General features: G+C 39.6%; 1 protein-coding gene across 17 annotated transcripts in view; it reads left to right on the top strand.

Annotated features, from left to right (window-relative positions):
- The window catches only part of LOC132793324 (muscle-specific protein 300 kDa), a 121,313-nt gene that overhangs the window by 53,473 nt on the left and 46,827 nt on the right, over nt 1-21,013 (top strand). For 14 of the 17 annotated variants that reach the window (XM_060803280.1, XM_060803214.1, XM_060803205.1 and 11 more), the window contains 6 exons: nt 30-2,812; nt 5,964-6,269; nt 7,803-7,954; nt 14,749-15,718; nt 15,800-16,012; nt 16,086-16,346. In XM_060803280.1, coding sequence (XP_060659263.1) covers nt 30-2,812; nt 5,964-6,269; nt 7,803-7,954; nt 14,749-15,718; nt 15,800-16,012; nt 16,086-16,346 — 4,685 coding nt within the window. Of the gene's footprint in view, nt 1-29; nt 2,813-5,963; nt 6,270-7,802; nt 7,955-14,748; nt 15,719-15,799; nt 16,013-16,085; nt 16,347-16,399; nt 16,773-18,712; nt 19,268-21,013 lie in introns of those variants that run through there. The other 3 variants (XM_060803290.1, XM_060803225.1, XM_060803252.1) reach the window with 3 other exon arrangements.

The following is a 21,013-nucleotide window of genomic DNA, read 5'->3' as shown; positions in this document are numbered from 1 at the left end:
ATATATAATTTGTATTATTTACTTTGCAGTGGGCGATGAGGACACCGATCTGGATGATAACATCGATAAGCTGGAATCAGAGCTGATGGACGCCATTGCCAAGAAGCAGGCGGGTCAAAATGTCATCGATGGCTATCGCCAGGGCATGCAGGATGTGCAGAATTGGTTCGATTCATTGATTAAGCGTATGGATGTGCTCGATCGCGGCTCTGGCCTCAATTGTGCCCAGAAGATGGCTGCCATCAATGAGATCAAGAACGAGTATGAATTGCAAGGACATCCCAAGATCCAAGAGCTCAAGGGCAAGGCAGCTCAAGTCGCTGAGGTGATTAGCAACCTAGATGGCCAACAAGTCGAAGAGCAAATGAAATCGTTGGATCGTCGCTTTGCTGATCTTGGCAAGCGCATCGATCGCAAGGCTCAGCTGCTGGATGTGACCAACAAGGGCGTTGATGGCGCTAAGGGTGAAATCGAGCAGCTCCAACTGTGGGTTAAGCAGCAAATCGATGAGCTGCAAGCTCCTGCTGCACTTGGATTCACTCCTAAAGATGCAGAGGCTCGTCAGCAGAAGATTAAGAGCTTAATGAAGGATGCAGAGGCCAAGCAATCGCTTGCCGATGTGCTGGAGAAGCGCATTGCCAACATGCAGCCCGAACTGGAGTCTGCCGAGTACGCACAATTGGAGTCTGCGCTGCGTAATCTTAACAGTGAGAATCGCAACTTGTCTGGCGTCCTCAAGGCCGAGCTTGACAAAGCTTTGGAGGCGAGCAAGGCGCGTAAGGCGCTGGAGAATGATTTGGACAAGGCTCGTCAATGGCTGAAATCCAAAATATCCGAAGTGCGCAAATTGCCGGTTTATCATCCATTGACCTCTGCAGAGATTGAGAAGAAAATCCAGGAGAACAAGAAATACGATGATGATGCCAAGCAATTCAATGATAGCGTACTAAGTGATGTACAGCGTCAAGCGGCCAATATCATGAAGGATTGCGGCGATGCTGACAAGGCGGCGCTTCAAAAGATTCTCGATGAAATCGCAGCTGACTATCAGACACTGAAGGATGAGAGCGGCAAGCGCGGCAAGTCCTTGGATGATCTGCTTCAGGGTCGCAAAGCCTTTGAGGATTCTATGAAGAACATGGGTGATTGGTTAAATGAAATGGAAACCGCCACCGAAGGTGAATTGCGTACCACCAGTTTACCAGTGTTGGAGGAACAGTTGGCGCACTACAAGAAGCTGCTGCAGGACGCCGAGAACAAGGGTGGACTTATCAACGATGTGTCCGAGCAGGGTAAGAGCATCTTGCCCACGCTCAGCAATGCCGACAAGCTGAAGCTCAACGATGACATTAAGAACATGAAGGATCGCTATGCACGCATCAAGCAAACGATTGATGATCGCACTAACACCTTGGGTGATCACATCAAGAAGTACAAGGATGCCAAGAATAGATTGGCTGATTGCAGTCAATTCCTTGGCACCATTCAGCAGCGTTTGCGTGAACTCAATCGTCCGATTGGCTCACGAATTGAGGATGTGCAAGATCTGTTGGGCGCCTATGAAGGCATTCTCAAGGAACTCAAGGACAGCAAGCACAAAATGGGTGACATGCAAATGGATGATCTGCCCGAACTCCAAAGCATTCTGAGTCAACAGGATGACATGATCAAAATGATTGAGGATCAATTGGCGCATCTGCGACAACTTTTGCTGCTGCGCGAGCAGTTCATTGCTTTGATCAACGAGATTATTGCCTTCATTATGAAGTACACTGATGTCATCATCGATATCGAGAACTCGCCCGACAGCCTAGAGGATAAGATTAACAAGTACGACAATGTGATTGTTAAGATTCAAGAGTGCGAAGGTTTGCTCGCTTCGGCCAACGATAAGGGCCAAAAGATTGCCTCCGAGGGCAATGCTGCGGATAAGAACAGCATCACCGAGCAGCTGCAATCGCTGAAGAATCAATTGCAAAATCTCCGCAAGGCTGTTGAGTCGCAACGCCAGAAGCATCAACTGCAGCTCGAATCCCACAAGAAGATGGCCGCCGAGTTGAGCGATATTCTCGACTGGTTGCACAGCAATGAAGGTGCTGCCAAGTCACGTCCATTGTTGGATCGCGATCCCGAGTCAGTGGAACGTGAACTGCAGAAACATCATGCACTAAGCAAGGAAATTGATGACCATTTGCAGAAGTTCAACAAAATTAACGACAGCGTCAAGACAGAGTTGGGCATGCCCAGCTCTCTGCTGGAGATGCTCTCCGAGGGTCGGTCGCTGGTCGCCTCGCTGCCCCACGAGTTGGAGGAGCGCGAGAAGTACTTGAAGAACAATCGTGATTCGCGTTTGGAGTACATGCAACTGGTGGCCAAATTCAACGATTGGGTCCACGAGGCTGAGCTTCGTTTGCAGAACAGCCAGCATGGCATTGACTACGAGCATCTGGTGCATGATCTGGATGAGCACAAGATCTTCTTCAGCAACGAGGCACCCATTCGTAATTTGGTGCACAAGCAAATCCAGGAGGCATCCGACAAGATCTGGTCCTCATTGAACAACTACGAGCAATCAGAGCTGTCCGCCGAATTGGCACAGTTCCAGACCAAGTTGGCCAACACATTGGCCAATGCCAAGACCCAGCAGAGTGAGCTCGAAAAGGAAGCGGAACGCTGGCGTGAATACCAACAGTCCATCGATCGCGTCAAGGCCACCATCGAACGCACCAAATTCAGCGATGAGCCTGTACAGAATTTGGCTGGTCTTCACTTTAATATTCAGAAGCTGTCGCATGCCATTGGAAATGTACAGGTAAGGTGACAAGTCAGATATCAATTGATTTTATACCCTAAGTGGATGGCTACTTAGAACTGGGTATTACCGAAATACATAATATTTCTAAGCAAGGGATTCATTTATAATTTTTGCAAATTTTCTTAATCAGTTATGTAAAACAATAAGAATGTTGTGATATTCTCTTTGTTTGATTATTCAAAGTAGGCTAAATATGCAAAGTTTTGGTATAGTGCGTAAATCATTTGCTATATATCTCAATTTACAAATTATACAAAAGCCTGCTCTTGGAATAATGAGCTACTAATCCAGTTCTTCAGGTTTTAAGCTGTCAATAGTTTCAGCAAAAAAAGTAGGCTTAAAACGTTAAATTAAAATTTAAGACACGGAGTTAATATAACAAAACTAGCAAACAAATATATATCTTTAATTTTGTTCACTTTTACTCAACTTTATTGTCTTACAATTCTGTAACTATAAAACGACTGCGAGCTTTTTTTTTAGGATTTAGCTTAGCCTGAGATTTAATTTATTGTCTTTATATGCATATGTAAATATTTATATAGTTCTCTACATTTAAGTTCAAATCGTGTGTATGAGAGAAGACCTGTTTTGCTCAAGTGTGACACATTCACTACTTGAACCGACAAAAAACTGGAAAGTAAAGCGAGAAATATGTATCTGCAGGTTTTTTTGAGAATGTATCCACAGTCACGATTACTTTTACCCAGAGTGCAATACAATTTGCCGGCCGGTAAAAGCAATGCTTGACTTGACTCTTCCAACATATTCTCTTAGCACACTCACTCTCGCTCTTTAATTTTTTCGGTAGTGTACTCTTTCAATGGTGTGTGCGCGACATAGTTGTTTACTTTCATATTTATGTCTCTCCGTCTGTTACCTTGAAAACTTATTAATGAGTTCAACTATTAACCTGCACTTGACTGTCTTATCATCGACTGACAAACATCGCTAAAGCCAGACAGAAGGCATAGCTGTGTTTGATGCTCACTATAATCCCAGCTGATGTTGTTGCTGTTTTTTGTTGTCATTGAGTTAGGCTCATGACATCATCAGAGGCGGCTACAGTCGCTAAACTACAGAGTATAACCAGTTTGCGAGGGATGCGCAATCAAAGTGGCGTTATGGTTTAGTTTCCAAGTAAAAGTTTTTAAGTAACGAGGTAATTAAATTGGTATTACTATAAATTCATCGTATCTGCTTTTAGTTGATAATAATTTAAGTCGTTTATTACCTCATTTGATAAGATAATGCGAGTTGCTGAGTCCACTTGTTTGATTTTGTTATTAGTAGTAACACTGAAGGGTGGATAATTTGCACAGGAACTTTGTTAGGTGTTAAGAATGTCTTCGTAGATTTTCAATTTAAACGAAAAAGTTTATTATTCTTTAAAAAGAACCTACAGTACTTTACTTTAGCTTTAATTAATTGAAAGCCATGAATTTCGAGGTCGTTTTAATTTATAGACAAACACTGTTTTCAATTTTTCGAAAATTATTCTGATTGGTGATAATTCTTTATTGTGCCGAATTAAATTATTCAAAATCTGAGTGTATCTTGAGTTTACTCCGCTTGGATCATTTTCATGTCCAAACTTTTACTATCCACAGTTTTGTTTATTTCGTTTTCGTGTTTTGAATACACAATGGTAACTTGAGTTTTGAAGGTCTGTTCTGCCATCCCTCGACATTGTCACATTGTAACAGCAACAAACACATGTTTAGCAGCTTTTTTTGTGTTGACCGAGCGAGCTGAGTGTAAGTTGAGCGAGCTTTAAGAGCGAGCTTCGTCTCACGTTGCGGTGCTCTCAGCGCACAGCTGATTTGTTGTTGCAGGGCTTGTGCCGGCTTGTGGCACAGCCAATTGTGTTAGTGACGGCGGTGGCGTATACGTGATATTGCCCATGTGTTGGTGCAAAGTATGACGTTTGTCATGAGCACGACAAAAAAAAAATTCGCCGCTCTCGCTCTTCTTATATGTACGGCCCACGCCTTTGCCTACGCCCACCCGATACACTGACCCCCTCAGCCGAAAAGTGTTACCATGTGGTGGCAAAAACGTGTTCAGCAAACAAAACCGACAATACCGACACTCGGCGCTCGGCGCTCTCTTTGCTGGTTGTTTTTCGCCGCTCTTTACGCTCAGAGTAACTGGCTGGCGACAAAAGTGTCTCTCTTGGTTGGGTGTTCTAACTCATGCTTTGGACACTGGCACTGGCGTGTGAGGAGGCTTTTTGTGAATTTCACTTCTAGTTGAGACGTTTATCTGTGCGGTTGTCAGACCTTATTTTTTGTTCGTATTATGCGGTCTATATAGTGACGAAACCAGCGACAAAGCAAAATAAAATTTAAAAAACAAACAGCGAGAAGCAAATAAGAGAAAAGAAACTAGTGTTATTTTGTGTCGTGCGGAGAAGCTTTGTTAAATTTGAATTACCCGTTTCGTTTGCCGTTTCAAACTTACATATATACATATTTATACATATATACGATGTGTGTACCATGTGCTTGAAAAGCGCAAATTGAGAAAAGAAGAAGAAGAAGCAGAAGCAGACGACAGCAATCGAATTTAAAGCTAACGTCATCAACAATAAAAAATAGAAGAAGCAGGAAATCTATTAAAGAAATCTATGTACATCGTTTTGTACAGAAAAGCAACAACACAAAAAGAAAAAGATACATTTTTTAAGTGCTACAATTAGCAAGTGCTGCGGTCGAAGATACACTCACCAGCGTGTATCTGTGTGTGTGTGTGTCTGCGTGCTTAAACGTGTGAGTGCGTGTGCGTTTCCACTTTAGGTAAGCTTCGGCAGCTTGTGCCACACACGCATATGTCAAAGTTGAACAACAAAAAGAAAGATGTTAGAAATAATGAAAAATGTGTCAAGTGAAACGCAGACGGCGTTGTCGAAATAACTCTAAAATACACTAAAAATACAAAAACAAAACAAATAAACGAACCTATAGATAGGCAGTGTACTCGATACTTAATTTATATATTTAATTTGTAATACCCATACATAAACAAAAACATATATAGCATATATGCATACTTGCACTTTCATCAAAGTGCAGCAATATTATTTGTACAAAAATTTAACGTTTTTTTCGTTGCCTTGCGCTGTCGTTGTTGTTGTTGTTGCTTGCAGAGCCAGAACAGCGATCTATCGCTAGTGAACCAGCAGGCACAATCCCTGATAAGGCAAGCCGACGCCCGCAATCGTCAATTGATTGAGCAGGATAACGCGAATTTGAACCGCAGCTGGCAGGATCTGGTGCGTAGCCTGGAACAGCGACGTGACAATCTGCAACAGTTGGCCGAGCATTGGGATACATTTGAGAATAGCCTGCACGACTGGGAGAAGGCATTAGGACGTTTGGCCGATAAGTTCCGCAATGTCGACCCAACTGTAAGGTCCCGACGTCATTTGGAAGATACAAAGAATGCCATTCAGGTGAGTTCAGTCAATACAATACAATAGTATGTAAAATGTTGTGCTTTATACAATCGAATCCGTAATTTACATAATCTTGAAGCGTTAGCTTTACTATTTAGGGCTTATGAGCTCATGGACAGACTTAATTGATTTATTGTTGTTGTAGTTTGCTGCCGCATATACGAAATACAAAATTTCATTCATTTATTTAGCAGTTGACCACCCCCAAACCTCGATTTTGTTTCTGCTAATGTCAAACTATGTGTGCGTTTCATATATAGGCAGACTTACATATATAATACATATATATACTTGCATAGTATATCAACAATGTTACGCCGCCGTCAAGTTCATGGTCATCGACGACTTGACTCAGAGCTTCCGCTCTCTCTATCACTCTCTCTCTATCTCTCTCTCTGACGCTCTCTTGGGCGCTCCTCTCGGTCTCTCTTTGATGGCGAGCTTTAGCAGCTGTCCAAACTGCTGTTAATGATTGGCACAAAACGAACAACAAAAATGTAAAAAACAAAAGTCAACAAATTCTCGACTTTCGGTTTCTACCACTTTTGTTTTTAGGCTTAGTTTAACAAATAGCAACAATTTCAACGATTTTAATCGCTATATTTCTCTAGTATACTACATATTTAAATTGACATTTATCGCTTTATTATACAATGCGGCATCTCCGTCGCTCATTTGTTATTGCAATCAACCAGCAAATCAACTGATTTCTTGTTGTTATTATTTATTGTTTTTGCATGACCTCATAGCTAGCGATAATTGTTGATTGTGTTCGATTGCGATTTGAAGAGAAACACACACAAACTTATCAGTTTTTGAAGCTAATTTTAGCGTCATGTTATTAAAAGAATTAGTGTCTGCGGCAGCATAATTATTATTTTCTTCAACAATTACACTATATTACACTCTGTAATTGTGCAAAATAGGTTAGTAGAACTCTTCAATATCGAAAATTACTTCTTTACCAGTGTATTCCCGTTTCAGCCCGAATAAATGAATGAATATAAATTAATAATTGCTTGCAGTAATTGCCTATGTAATTTCGAATTGAAATCAATTTGAATGAAGCCAAGTTCAGTCCATAAATGCCTAAGCCTGGTCAAGTATTATTAAATATTAACGATGTTGTCATCCATAAAAAGCTTTCAATGGTCGAAACAAAACAACAATTTATCCTAGTCGAAAATGTTTGTTTAACGAATATTTTAAAAGTTTTTTTTTTGTATTTTGTTCAGCGCAAATATTTATTGTTGTCTATAGGTTTTCCTCTTACTTATAAAACCCCATTCGAAATGTTGCCTTAAAGTCGAGTCAACGTTTTTGGTGTTGACCTTCGTGAGTTTCGAGCGGCCCCAAAAAAAAATACAAACTGGAATCGAATTAAAAATGCCGAGAAAATTTGTGTTTTTTTTCTGGTTTTGTTTTGCTTTGTTGTTTAAAGCTTTGATCGATTGGCAAAAGCAAAAACGTGACTGACAAATTGCTGTAAATTTGGTATTAATGTTGTTGTTTTGTTATGTGTCTCTTTAGGAACTGCGTGAGGAATCAAATGAACTTAAATCATCACATAAAGAAATCGAGGCGCTCTCAAAATCCATCCTCACATTCCTTGGGGAAGTACACAAACCCTCGGCGGAGGCCATACAGGCCAAAGTGGATAAGTTAGTTGAACAGCAATCAAAGTGAGTACTACTCTGCCCCCATTAAAATGCCACATATTAGATAAACAATTCATTCAATTCCATACTGAAGAAACTCAACAAGTGCTCGTATGCCTGTATATAAATATATGAACAGTGTGTGCGTGACGTTAACTTAAATTTGCTCAAAAAAAGAATAAAAATCAAAATAGAATTTAACGCCGGAAATCGAATTCGCTACATGTTGTATAATTGATTTGCATTTAATGGAAATTTATGTGGTTAAATTAACTAGTTTGTTTCATTGATCGTCGTTCGTCGGTCAATTAAACGGGTTCCACATGAAGTTTCGAGTTATATACAAATCATTTATCAGCAGTTGCAACTTCTTATGTCAACTCTGGCTGAGTGACATCAGTGGAACTCTTTTTTTTTTGTATACACTCAACTCGGCTCAACTCATTTAAGCTCAGCTCTTGAAATTCCATGCCGAAACTCACGTCAAAACCTGACGTCATTCCAACGGTTACGCTCCGGTAATGCTTACATAAGCCGACTTTTCTATGTATAGCTTCCAAACTGCGCAACATAATAAAAACCTGAAAAATTCTAAGAATAGTAAATCATTAAATTTTCAAGACCTTACTGCACTAAGCAAACAGTCTGTGCTGAAAGTATTCTTCGCATTCGTATTGTTACCAAACGCATATCAACATCTGATACAAAAGTCGGGGCATACCCAATGTCTCTGGTAACTGTGCCAAATCGTTGGCCTTATCAGTTTGACTGCCTTAAAGGCAGCTACGTACGATAATAGACAAATGTATCCCACACTCCCAATAGCATTTCATATGAGTGTGTGTGAGTGTGTTGATAAGCGCCGACAACAAAAATGAAAGAAACAAAAAGAATTCAAATCAATGTGGATTTGATTGTTCTTTTTTTTTGCGGAAATTCTTTTGTATGGCGCTTGACGCAAAAACAACATGAGAAACGCTGCCAATTTGCCAATTCGTTTTGCCATTTGACAAACGTTTATACATTTAACTTATTTGTTGTTGACCATTATAAACGCAGCAACCTATTCTCGGCAACATTATTGCTGGCAACATTTTAACAGCTCGTTAACAGCGACGTAATTTCACCACAGCAGATACGTCTGTTATTGGAACGTCTGCCGGCGATCACGTAAACATTTGTCTTGGCACGGCGGAGAAAGAACAGAAAGAAAATGGTTGAAATAAGAAAACGAGAAAAAAAGAAGAAAATGAAATGAAAACATGCCGCGGCCTTTCTTAATGCAGCACTGACACAATTTTCACCCAAGACATGTGTTATGACTATTCACAGCATCAACGTCAGTTTTTTTTTTTATTTTATTTTTATACACATTTTGTTTCATCCGGCTATTTGCCTGACTGCCGCAGCCGCAATCGCGATCTGCCTCGTCTTTGCCTACTTGTGTGTGTTTATGAAAAACGAGACCAGCAGCTGTTATTTTCTTTTTATTTTTTCTTCAATTGTTGTTCCCCAAAAGTCTTGTGACGTTTTCGGCTCGTTACACATGCACAACAAACAAACAACACATCAATAAGATCTATTTTATTGCGCTACAGATTACCAAATCTTTTTATTTACTTTGATATCGTATTGGATTACATGCGTAATAGCTTTTTAAATGAAGGGGTTAATTGGGAGGATTAAAGAAAATAATTGAATGACAGATGGATTATTTTTATATACATGTGCACATAATATTTTCAACTTTTAGCTTTAGTTTTGGTCCAGCTGTTGCCCATTTTCAATTAACAATAATGCATTTTACGACCATGCCAATGGCAGACTTCTAAAGACATATTTCTGTTGCGTAAAGCAGCTGCAATCTGTAACAGAAAAGTACTTAAATTTGATTACTTAACGTACTTAAAATCAACTATTATCATCAATCACTCTGTTTCTGTTTATATTGAGTGTGAAAATTTGCTCTGTGGGTATACGCAATTTTAGTTTTATTCGCACAAAAGAGGCATTGACAATGCCATCATCGAACCAAAAAAAATGATCTAATACCCCGAATGCTGTGTCATCGACAATTATACATCCAACTATACACCGCATACATATATTCCTTCAACTGCGACGCAAAAATTTAAATGCAATTTATACTTGAGATTTACTTTTTCGTATGGCAAACATGCAAGAATCTAATCAACATTTGGTTCGCATTCGAAAAAAAAAAAATTAAATACTTAAAATTTGTTTTGCGTAAGCCTTTTGGATTTGAAAAGTAATTCCATGTATTTCGGAGGAATTAAATAATTTATTTATAATATATGTAGATAACAATTAACTTCAATGAGCTTTATTTATTTCTGAATTATACGTAATACTTTTAAAAATAGCTAGCGGCCTAATATAAATACGTATACTCGACTTGAGAATACTCTGCGTATGATTGATTTATTCGAGAAACAAACTTGATAGCGTTACGTTCAATATAATTGAATTCAATTGACGCTTCCCAAAGTTGTTGTGCTCTCTCTCTCTCGGTATGACTACAGAATATAAACAACAACCTAACAAAACAGCCAACACAATTATTGAAAAAGTAAACAAAAATCGTGCTGCTGACTTCATTCGCATTGTGCGAAAAAAATGTGCAAAAAAAAGTAAAGGCAAAATTCACATACATAAAAACTATATGCACAGGGTATTAAGATAAGCGCCAAACGAATTTGCCACAAATACTTCATAATTATTTCAGCACCACAAACAAGCCAACGACAACGACAAAAAATCAAAATAAAGGCGAATTATAAAGCTGCTCTCCGCATCTGCATTGACAGTTTGTCAACTTTTTTTGCATAAAAAAATTCAAGAGAAAACAATCGAAAACAACAACGGCAGCGGCAAGGCATGCCAAAACAACAACAATTAAGGCAAAAACTTTGCCCAAATGAGGTAATCGCGTAATTATAAATTTATTTTTCGCCTTGAATGGCGCTCACACTGTTAAGCAGTTGCTGCTGCTGTTATTGCCTAACAGGGCGCTGTTAAAGCTGTCTGTTGAGTTGCTGTTGTTCCAATGCCATTCCATTTCAAAGGCTAACAACTGTCGCTGTCGCTCTCTCAGTAAAATTGATTGCTCACGTATGTGTGTGTGTATGTGTGAATATATGCCGGCTTCTTGTTGCGTTATCTAAACCGGCAAACTGAATGTTGTTGTTGCCTTTATCACACACTTTCCAACCATGCAACATTTGCTTGTTGCGTGCGAAAAAATGTGCTCATCAATTGCAATTCGCAAAAATAGTATATTGGGATTTATTTTGACTTTGTTTTTTTGGGTGATTTTTGCGGCATATTTGTCAGCTGAAGTCAGCGGCGAATTTGTTCGGTTAATGAGTAAGACAAATGCTTTGCCGTTTGCCTCATTTTCAATGCCAAGCGCATATGCAAACTTTTAATAATAATAATTTTTAGTGCTTCGACCGTTGCTGCTCTGTTGCTTGCCTTTCTCTTTCACTCTCGCCCCAGCACACACTTTGTAATATGTTAATGATGTGTGTGTGTGCGATTGTGTGTGCGTTTTGTTGTATCTAACTGTGGTGAGTTGCGGTAGCAGTTTTCGTTCTTTTATTTCCGTCTCGCGTTCCGCTGTTAACGATCACCTCACCTCTCGCATTTGCCTCTCCTTGTGTGCGCTCACTTCACCTCGACAGCGGCGCGGCGCAGCGCAGCGCTGCTGAAACGACGGAGGCAAAGTGAAACACACTTTTTGGCAACTTTTTCGCGCTGAGAATATTTTAGTTTTTATTTAGAGTTAGTTGCAAGCGGACGTGTTTTTTATAACTGGATGGCTGGAAACTAAATACGAAGAAGCGAACGCCCGCCCGAGCATTAAATATATATATAGACGCATATTTTTAAATTCAAATAATATAAATCTTAATTAAGAGGAGGATCGTAGACAAATAGAAGCAGTAAAACAAGAAAATACACACACACAAAAGCAGCCCCCGTCGACGAGACCCTCAAGAGAGAAGCAACGGAAAAGTATTTAACATTGAAAATAACTGGCTGTCTAGTAGCACACTTTACGCAATTTTCTATTTCTATTTCTATTTATTTTCATGCGATTATTTGCGATGCACTTGAAAACGCCGATTTGTGGATTACCAGGCGTATACGCAACGTTGAGGAAGCTGCTGAATTTCGCAAGAAATTCAAGTTTAAAGCAAAGTACTAAGCACAAAAAAAGAAGCAAGTTAACAATTGTTCAGCACACATCTGCCTCCCCATTGGAGGAGGTGCGACTGTTGTCGCTAACAATTTGTATATTGGCCAGAAAAACACAAAAGAGCGGAATAAAACCGCAGTTGAAGCGCAGAATAGAAAAGCGAAAAAGAGAAAGAAGCGAATGCTAATTGCTAACACGCACTCATATTAAACGCGTCGTCAAAAGCAAAAGGTGAATGTTTAAAGCAAAAAAAAAAAAACAAATAAGATGTTGACAACACTTTAAAAATAAAGTGTGTAAACGTTGTGTTGATTCCACCGTGTGGCATGATTAAGTCATCGACATAAAGCTCAAGTCGTCGCCTATGCTAAATTCAGCCTCAATCTCTCTCTAGACTCTAAAAGGGGTGGGTCTCAGTTCGGTCCCCGGGGTCCGGTCTTTAGTAGAAGCAGCAGCAACGAGGTCGTCAGGTGTTGTTCGACTTGTTGTCGCTTTTATTTTATTTGATTTTATTATTGAGAATGTTTGCGATTCGGCGCGTGTCTCTGATTTAAAATGATGATGACGTCGTCGTTGTCGTTGTCGTTGTCGTCGTCGGCTTCTCAGCAACAAATAAGTCACCCTCACAAAAAGGCCAAAGAGAAGCAACGACTAAAAACAAATCTTCAAATTGCTTATCGACAGAGCGTGAGCAGCAGTCTGATTACAATAATTGATCAAACTATGACTTGTCAGTTTGTTGTTATGGACATTAGCTCTCTGGCTTATTTGATAGACTTGATACATAAATAGTACATTGTTATTTATAACAACACACGCGTCAATGTATGCGACGTTGCTTTCGCTTTTCACATTGGCGCTCGCATTTTTCGCATAGTTTGCCATTTAAATCTCAGATATGCACTAAATTTAATACGTTAATTTGTACATTAGCAAAATGGCAAACGACTCTGAAAATAGCAAAAGACACAACAAATTTTATTGACGATTTTCTTTGCTGCCGTTTTCTTACGCTTTCTATAACGTTGTTTTGTTTTTTTTTTTTCTTTGTTGACGCAAAATATTAGTTTAGTTTAGTTTTTTTTTTGCGAAAAGAGATTAAATAGCTAATTTGGGGTGACAGTTTTTAAGTGAAATTTTCACACTTTAAATTCCATAATTAATTCCCAGCAAAGTTCTTCTCAGTGGTGCTCGCTGAACTTTAACATTCGTTGTCCATTTTTTTAGTTGTATATTTTTTTTTTGTTCATTTGTTTGTGTTGCTGTTCTTTTTACAATTAATTCGCTAAAAACTTTTGTTGAAAATGTGTTTCAGCCTTAATTGGCCGGCAGCCAAATGTGTTGACTTGGCCTCATCATGGCACGTTGCTCTTCCGTTATTGTTCTTCAACTTCTACTTCTGCCTCATCTTGTTCTTATTTGTTGTTGTTACTTTTGCTGTAAAGGGCATTCAACGAGAGAGCGCACAGACGGCGTCCTTCATAAAATATTGTAGTTGCCTCCAACATGTCTTTAGTTATTTGTCTGATTTTCTATTTTTTAATTGCTGCCCCTCAAGTACTAAAACACTTGTTGGCATCAATTTGCTAGCGCCCACATGGCGTATGAGCAATACACATATATGCGTCACAGACTGGAATCAAGACGAATCTATGGAGAGTGTAAAAGTAAATATCAAAAGTCTTCAAGCGTCTGCGAATTGAATCATTTCGAATCATTTCAAATGTGCAGCGTGCCATGATGACGTCAGCTGCAGTTCGGCTCGCCGTTGACTGCAAATAAATAAACATAAATACCGAATATAATTATAAATTCAAGCATAAAAATAAACGCAGCCGTGTTAAGAAGCAGGCCAAGCAGCGGACAACATAAATAATATTAACAAACAATAAAAATAAAACAATAATAGCAATAGCAGAACAAAATGTAAAAGGCCAACAACAAACGAAGCAAGAAATTTTCGAAAAATGCTCACGCTCTCAATCGGTTTGCTCTTTCACTCTGTCTCTCCTCTTTCGCGCTGTCTCTCAAAGCAGTTCAAGGTGCTTCACAGAATCACGTAGAAGAAACCTCATATTGAAATTTGAATTTTCGAATTTCGAATTTGAAATTTGTAGTCTGGTGGCGAAGAAAAATTTCGCGTTTCGTTCAGTCATTTAGAAAACTCTCTTGTAGCGAAACGGCAGCATTCAATTTTCACGGAAATCTTCGCAGCGCCTCGAGGCCAACACAGCAACAGAGATCACATCATCATCTTTTGGCCAGCCCATTTGGATATATAGAGAATTATTGAAAAACTTCAGCCTTTGTGCTTTCTTCAAAAAATAACTTTTTGTATAATATATATCGCATATATATCGATATATAATCTAAATATACAAGATATATTAAAATTGTGTTGCAGCACGCGTAGCTGAATTCTATTCTAGAGCAAAAGAAGACAACCGCGTGGTTTTCTCATAGAAACCTCACAAACACAAACGCACTGTTTACATATTATATAGGCATATATTTTACTTGTGCCGAGATACGTCATTGACTAATACGCCCCGGGCAATATTTCTTTTCTTTTTGCTCTCAATTATATATTTCACAGATTGAACGATACATTACGCGATAAGGACCAACAAGTTAGCAAGGATCTCGAGGAGATCGAACAAGTGTTCCGCCGCATCTCGCAGCTGCAGGACAAGTTGAACGCACTGCACGATCAATTGCAATCCGTACACGTCTACGACGAACACATTGCCCAAACGGAACAAGCACTCATCACAATCAACAGCCAGGTGAAACAGGCAGCCGAAGAAAGTCGCGCGCTTGTCGCACAAACGCAAACGCACTATCAAACCAAACAGAATCTATTGCCCAGCGATATTGCCCAAGAGTTTACCGCACTCGAACTGTTAGCGGAACGCGTGCAGGTAGCCATGGAGACCAAAGAGAAGGATTTCAAGCGCGCCAAGACCGTTCGCACCGAATATCTTGCCGGTGTCGATGAGATTCAGCGCTGGCTTATGCAGGCCGAGGTTCAGGTGCAAGAGCGCACCTTGGAGCCGACACAGATGAAGGAGCTGCTGCAGCGTATCAATCATGAAATCGGCACCATTTACGAACGCTTTACGCTGGTCAAGACCAACGGACAGCTGATCATTGAGAATAGTCGCAACAGCGAGGAGAAGACGCTGGTGCAGACAACAATCGATCAGTTGGCCGCTCAATTGGCCCAGGTGCGCGGTTGGTTGGACGAGAAGAAACAGGCTGTGGGCGATAGTTTGGATGCATGGACACGTTTCATGAATCTGTATCAAATTGTGATGTCTTGGGTGGCCGAGAAGCGTACTTTCATCGATCAAACGATTGAGCTGCGCACGTTGCCCGAGGCACGCAATAAGCTGAATGATTATGCGACGGCTGTGAAAAGTATTAAACCGATTGTGAAGCATTTGAGCGAAATGGACAAGGAACTGGAACACATTGGTCAAGTGACAACTGTGGGCGATCTCAAGGACAAGCTGCAGCAGGCTGAGGATGCGAAGATATCCGTGGAAGCGGTGCTACTGGAGAGGGTAAACTACAGCATTATCGAGCATATACAATTACTATTAATTCTCTTTCCAATTCTTTATACTTTGTGAATCCCATTGCAGAACTCACTGCTGCAGGAAGCCTGCGAGGAGTGGGATCAATGCGAACGCAAGATCAAGGATATACGACAATGGCATGAAAAGACCAAACAGACATTGGACTCCTCACCACAGTTGAAGAAACCCCTGCGCGATCAACTGGGCTATTGTGAAAAGACTCTGGCCGATATTAATGTGCAAAAAACCAAACTAAGATTGTCGATTGAAAAATTAGAGGTAAGTATGCGGATGCTTATAGCTAATGGAGAAACGCTTTTCCATGCGCCACTTTTCTTTTGCTATCCCTCAGGTACACTTCCGCAATGGCATGGGTGGCGATCCACGCCTTAGCGAGAACGTTGACGATTTGGTGCGATTGCTCGATGGACTTGGCGATGTGGTTAAGACCAAATCGCAGAGCCTCGAGCAAACGTTGTCCCAAATCGATGTGTATCAACAACAAATGCAAACGCTTCGCCAGCGTATCATACAGGAGGAGCAGCAACTGCGCCTCGTTATGGCGCCTACGTACTTGCCACACGATCGTGAGCGCGCATTAGCCGAGCAACAGGTACGTACCACTTTCTTGTTATCAAAATCAGTTTCTCTCAAGTTTATGTGTAGAACAATTCCCTGATTAGCAGTTAGCTAGAAGAATTGAAACAAAAGGACCAAAGTCTAGGATCTCATTATATCTCGTATCTCTTAATTACACAAATATATCTATTTAGTAGATCGTAAATAACAGCAACTGTAAGCTAAGCTGAGATCTCAAAAGAAAAAACAAGCCCCTTGTGATATATTTTATAGATTACCCTACATCATTCTCATGCTATATTGAACGAATCTTTAATTTAATGCTATACAACAGTTGACAGAACAACCAGTTTGTTGGCCCAAAATAAAAACTACAAAAGTTATTAACCCTCAAGTAACCAAATATATAGAACAAATGAATTAAATAATACCTTAATTATTAAAAGAACGTTCTGCAAGAATAAAAAAAAAGTGCGGATAGGTCCGAAACAAAGTTGCACGGTGGCTGCGTAAAGTAAATTTCGAATAAATTATAGTTTTTTCTTTTTGTTTTTCATTTCAATTATTTATTTTGTTTTGCTTTATTTTGTTAATCAAGTGCGCATATTGTTAAATCTCGTCAAATTCTCTCTTACGTTTTTATTATTTTCGAATTCGATTTATGCCATTTTCATTTCATTAAAACATATAACTACACACACTGCAATACATTACATTTCAGTTCATCAACGTTCATCTTTGTGCTTATTGGTTTCTTATTTTTTCCATCTATTAATTTTATTTTGCCAATTCTCATGTCATACCGTGCAGCTCGAAAAACAAACCGACTTGCCTCTCATTTCATTTAATATGCCCATCATTGTTATGTCTCTGCCATACATTTGTTGTGTCTGTAAAATACAAAAACAGAAATACCAATTCATTGTCACGTGCCAAATCATTAACAAAAAATAAAAAAAAATAAAAGAAACTATATATATAAATATAAGCAAGAGAATTCACATAAGTTCTTGTTGCCGGGGGTAGCCCATTCAATATGTGTAGAAACAATCAAATAAATTCTTTCTCCAGTTCATTATTCAGCGAGCTATTTTAGGCATTGCCAGAATAAACGTTTTCAACTATTTCACACCAAACAAAAAAAAATTCTTCTCAATATATACACATTTGTATTATGTATATCAGCAGGGCATTATTTTAATATACAATACATATATATAGTTAGATTTAAAATTAAAAATTCGTTTTAAGTTTACATTGCGAATTGCAATGTTGGCGGTAAGTGGCAACTTTAACAAAGTCCAAAATTAATAACAATTTTTCAATATGATTTTTTTGTTGTATCAGTAAAGAAATTTGATTTTTGGATTCCCAGTAGTAGTTGGGGCAACTCTTGCTATGAGAACTTATCTTATTTTATCTTGCCGAGAACACAAACACACACATAATTACAGTCGAAGCATAATTACAAATTGGCGGCTCACGTTCAACATAAAAGAAGATCACCACAAATCACAATCACTTGACATCCACATTATGTATCATCACAGCTTTCGCTTAGACATTATTCATTTATGATTTTAGTCGTTTTGTTTTTTACTTTAATTAGTTAGCTTTTATGGCCGGGCAGACATTTACAAATTTCACTCAAAGATCCGCTCAACGTCACAGCTACCTCTCTTTCTCTCTCTCAATCTAATTCTCTTATTAAGCGTTATATCGCTCTCAATTATCTTTTAGTTACAAGTAATGGTTACGGTTTTAATTTGACTTATGTATTTTATTTTTGACATTTTGTATTTTATCTTTTTATCTTTTCTCTACGTAAAAAAAACAAACAAACAAAAATCTGGTGTCGTTGCGCTTTACGAAATATTTAAATAATTATAAACAATTTCCTCACACGAAAACATTAATTACATTTTACTAATATTTGAAATAATTATTTAACTTTTAACTGGATTCTTGGGCTTTTGCTCGCTTGCCTCTTGTGCTAAATTGAAACTAAAACACGTGACTAACTTCAAATCCATGCCTCTACCAACTATTTAACTATTGCCATAACTCCCATAACACACATGCATTCCATTGAATCAACACATACACACACACACACATGGGTATTGCGTACTTCTTCAACACACAAAAACCTGGTATATGGTTGCTTGATCTATTATGGCATTATTATGCTCGCTGCATTTCATATAAAAATGGATCATATATGATTACTATGCTGACTTTTTTGTATTTCTTCTCTATATAAAATGCTCACGCCGAAACATTTAAATAATTCTCAACAAAATGCACCAAACGCATAAACAATATATATACTCTCTCTCTCTGTCTCTGTCTCTGTCCTACAACCCTCACTTAAAAAAAATATAAAAATATCGATAATAGGCATGTCGTGAACGTGTCAAAAATTTGCATTCGAAAATAACCGCACGTAATGAGCGCATCAAATTGTTAATACATCGCGGTACGCCGGACGATGCTAAGCTAGAGATCTAGATCTAGAGATTTTAGATGCCGCGCCGCACAGCTATATGGCACTACAACACAGTACTTATAAGAAAATAACTATTATATATATACCTATATATCTAGACTAGATCAAACCAAAGAAATGCAGAGCAGCCACCGTCGTTTGGTTGTCAGTCTGCTGCCACTTCAAACAGTCTCCCAATGTTAGCTGGGGCAGCGACTAAACCCAGCGTCAGGCCCCTTATTATACTACATATATTAATATTACATGACCCAAATGCTTAAGAAAAAAAATCTACAAAAAAATGAAGAATTAACTATTAAATATATATTTTTAAAATGAAAAACCCTGAAGAGTATTACTTGTAGCCTCCATTTTAGCAAGTTGTCAGGTAGCTTGGTTAGGCCCTTGAATTTTCCAATCGAAAATGAAAGCTAACGTTCTTTTTGGCAAATCTCCCCCAATCTCTCTCTCTCTATTACGTGCACTCTCGCTCGCCTGCCCGCCCGTTACTCTCCATATGAACGCATTAGGCAATGCGACAATCAATCGATGGCATGCAGCAAACGTATGACGCAACCGCCGCCCAATCCTATGCTCTGGATCCACATTCAGTGGTAACCACTTCATCAACTGTCTCGTTGCTTATGAAGCCAACGGCAGTAGGTCTAACCTATGCTGAAGTGTTATCAGGACATGCGAGTCCGGTAAGCGGTAATGAATCGGCAACGACAATGGCGACAATAGCAACAACATCGACACAACCAAGACAAGAAAAACGCGACACGACCACGACAATAACGACAAGGCAACAACAACAACAATCGAACGTAAATCAAGAACAAACCTTTATTACTACAACCACCACAACAACGACAAGAACAACACGCACATTTGAGGATGAATCAGAAACATCTGAATCGAGCACTCATTTACCCACTGTGGTCTATGAAAGGAAGCAACCTCAACATGTTACACCATCCAGCAGCATCCATGTGACCTCTGACTATGAGGAAACCACTGATCCAATTCAAATTGTAACCACAACTATTACAGCAGATCAACAAGTTCCTACTAGCAATACCAACCTTCAGTTTATCGAAAGCGAGCAACACCATTCATCATATGCGGGTAAGAAATTGCAAGCGCCGCGTGCTGAACGTCGTGGGCGTTCTCCCAGACGTCGACGTGAGCCGCATGTGGAGCAACAACAACAGCAACAACAACAGCATCAACAACAACATCAACAGCAACTCTACGTGCCACAGGAAGAGCGTGCACGTTCTCGTAGCCCGATTTGGGTACCCGGTTCAACCTCCTATGCAGAGGTGTTGCGTGGTCTTGAATTGGAGCGTTTGCAAGCCGAAGAGTTGGCCAGACAAGCAGCAGCAGGTCAGGCTCAGCCTCATGTGGATCTGACCATACAGGATGTAATAGATGCCAGCTATGTGTCACAAACAAAGCCTCAACCTGTCCAGCAATTTGTTAGTCAAGTCGAGCCCGATTTGAGCTATGTTCAGCAACAGGAGCAGAAACAGCAACAGCAGCTTTCTAGCTATGAAGTACCCATGACAGCCGAGGAGATAACGGCAACGTATTTACAGCCAGATCCACAGCTCTACCAGACCATGTATGAGAATGTGGCTGATAGCGGCCAGTGGGGCTATGTCTCCACCGAACCAAGCAGCGATCAACAGCTGCAACAACAGCAGCAGCAACAGCCGAATTACTATGATCCTATTATGCAGATGCAGTATCCAATACAGTATCAGCCGGTGGCTGTGCCACCAGCAGCAACCACAGGTTATCAAGTGTTGGCTGGTTACTATCCGCCCATGGAGAACTATCCATCGCAGGTGTATTACACTCAACAAACAGAATACACACAGGAATATCAACAGCAGGAACAACAACCAACTCAATCAAAGCTTAATCCAGAGGTTGCTGTTTATCAACCAGAAATTGTGGAACACTCATATATACTTGAGCCATATCGCACAGATATCAACCTAACGGGCTCATCGACAACAGGTAATAGTGTGCTTGATCGTGTGGTCACCACACTGGCATCCATGGTGCAACAGAGTACCGAACCTCTAACTACAAGCACACAACAGATACAACCTACTGTTGTTACACAACATCAGGAACCTGAGCAGGTTTACATTGAGGAGCACGTGCAGATGTTGCGTCCTGTAGAACCACAGGAATTTGAA

Source organism: Drosophila nasuta, chromosome 2L (assembly GCF_023558535.2).
Source record: "Drosophila nasuta strain 15112-1781.00 chromosome 2L, ASM2355853v1, whole genome shotgun sequence".
In the NCBI taxonomy this organism is placed as follows: domain Eukaryota; kingdom Metazoa; phylum Arthropoda; class Insecta; order Diptera; family Drosophilidae; genus Drosophila; species Drosophila nasuta.
Note: the sequence above shows the minus strand (reverse complement) of the source record. Positions and strands in the feature narration are given on the sequence as shown.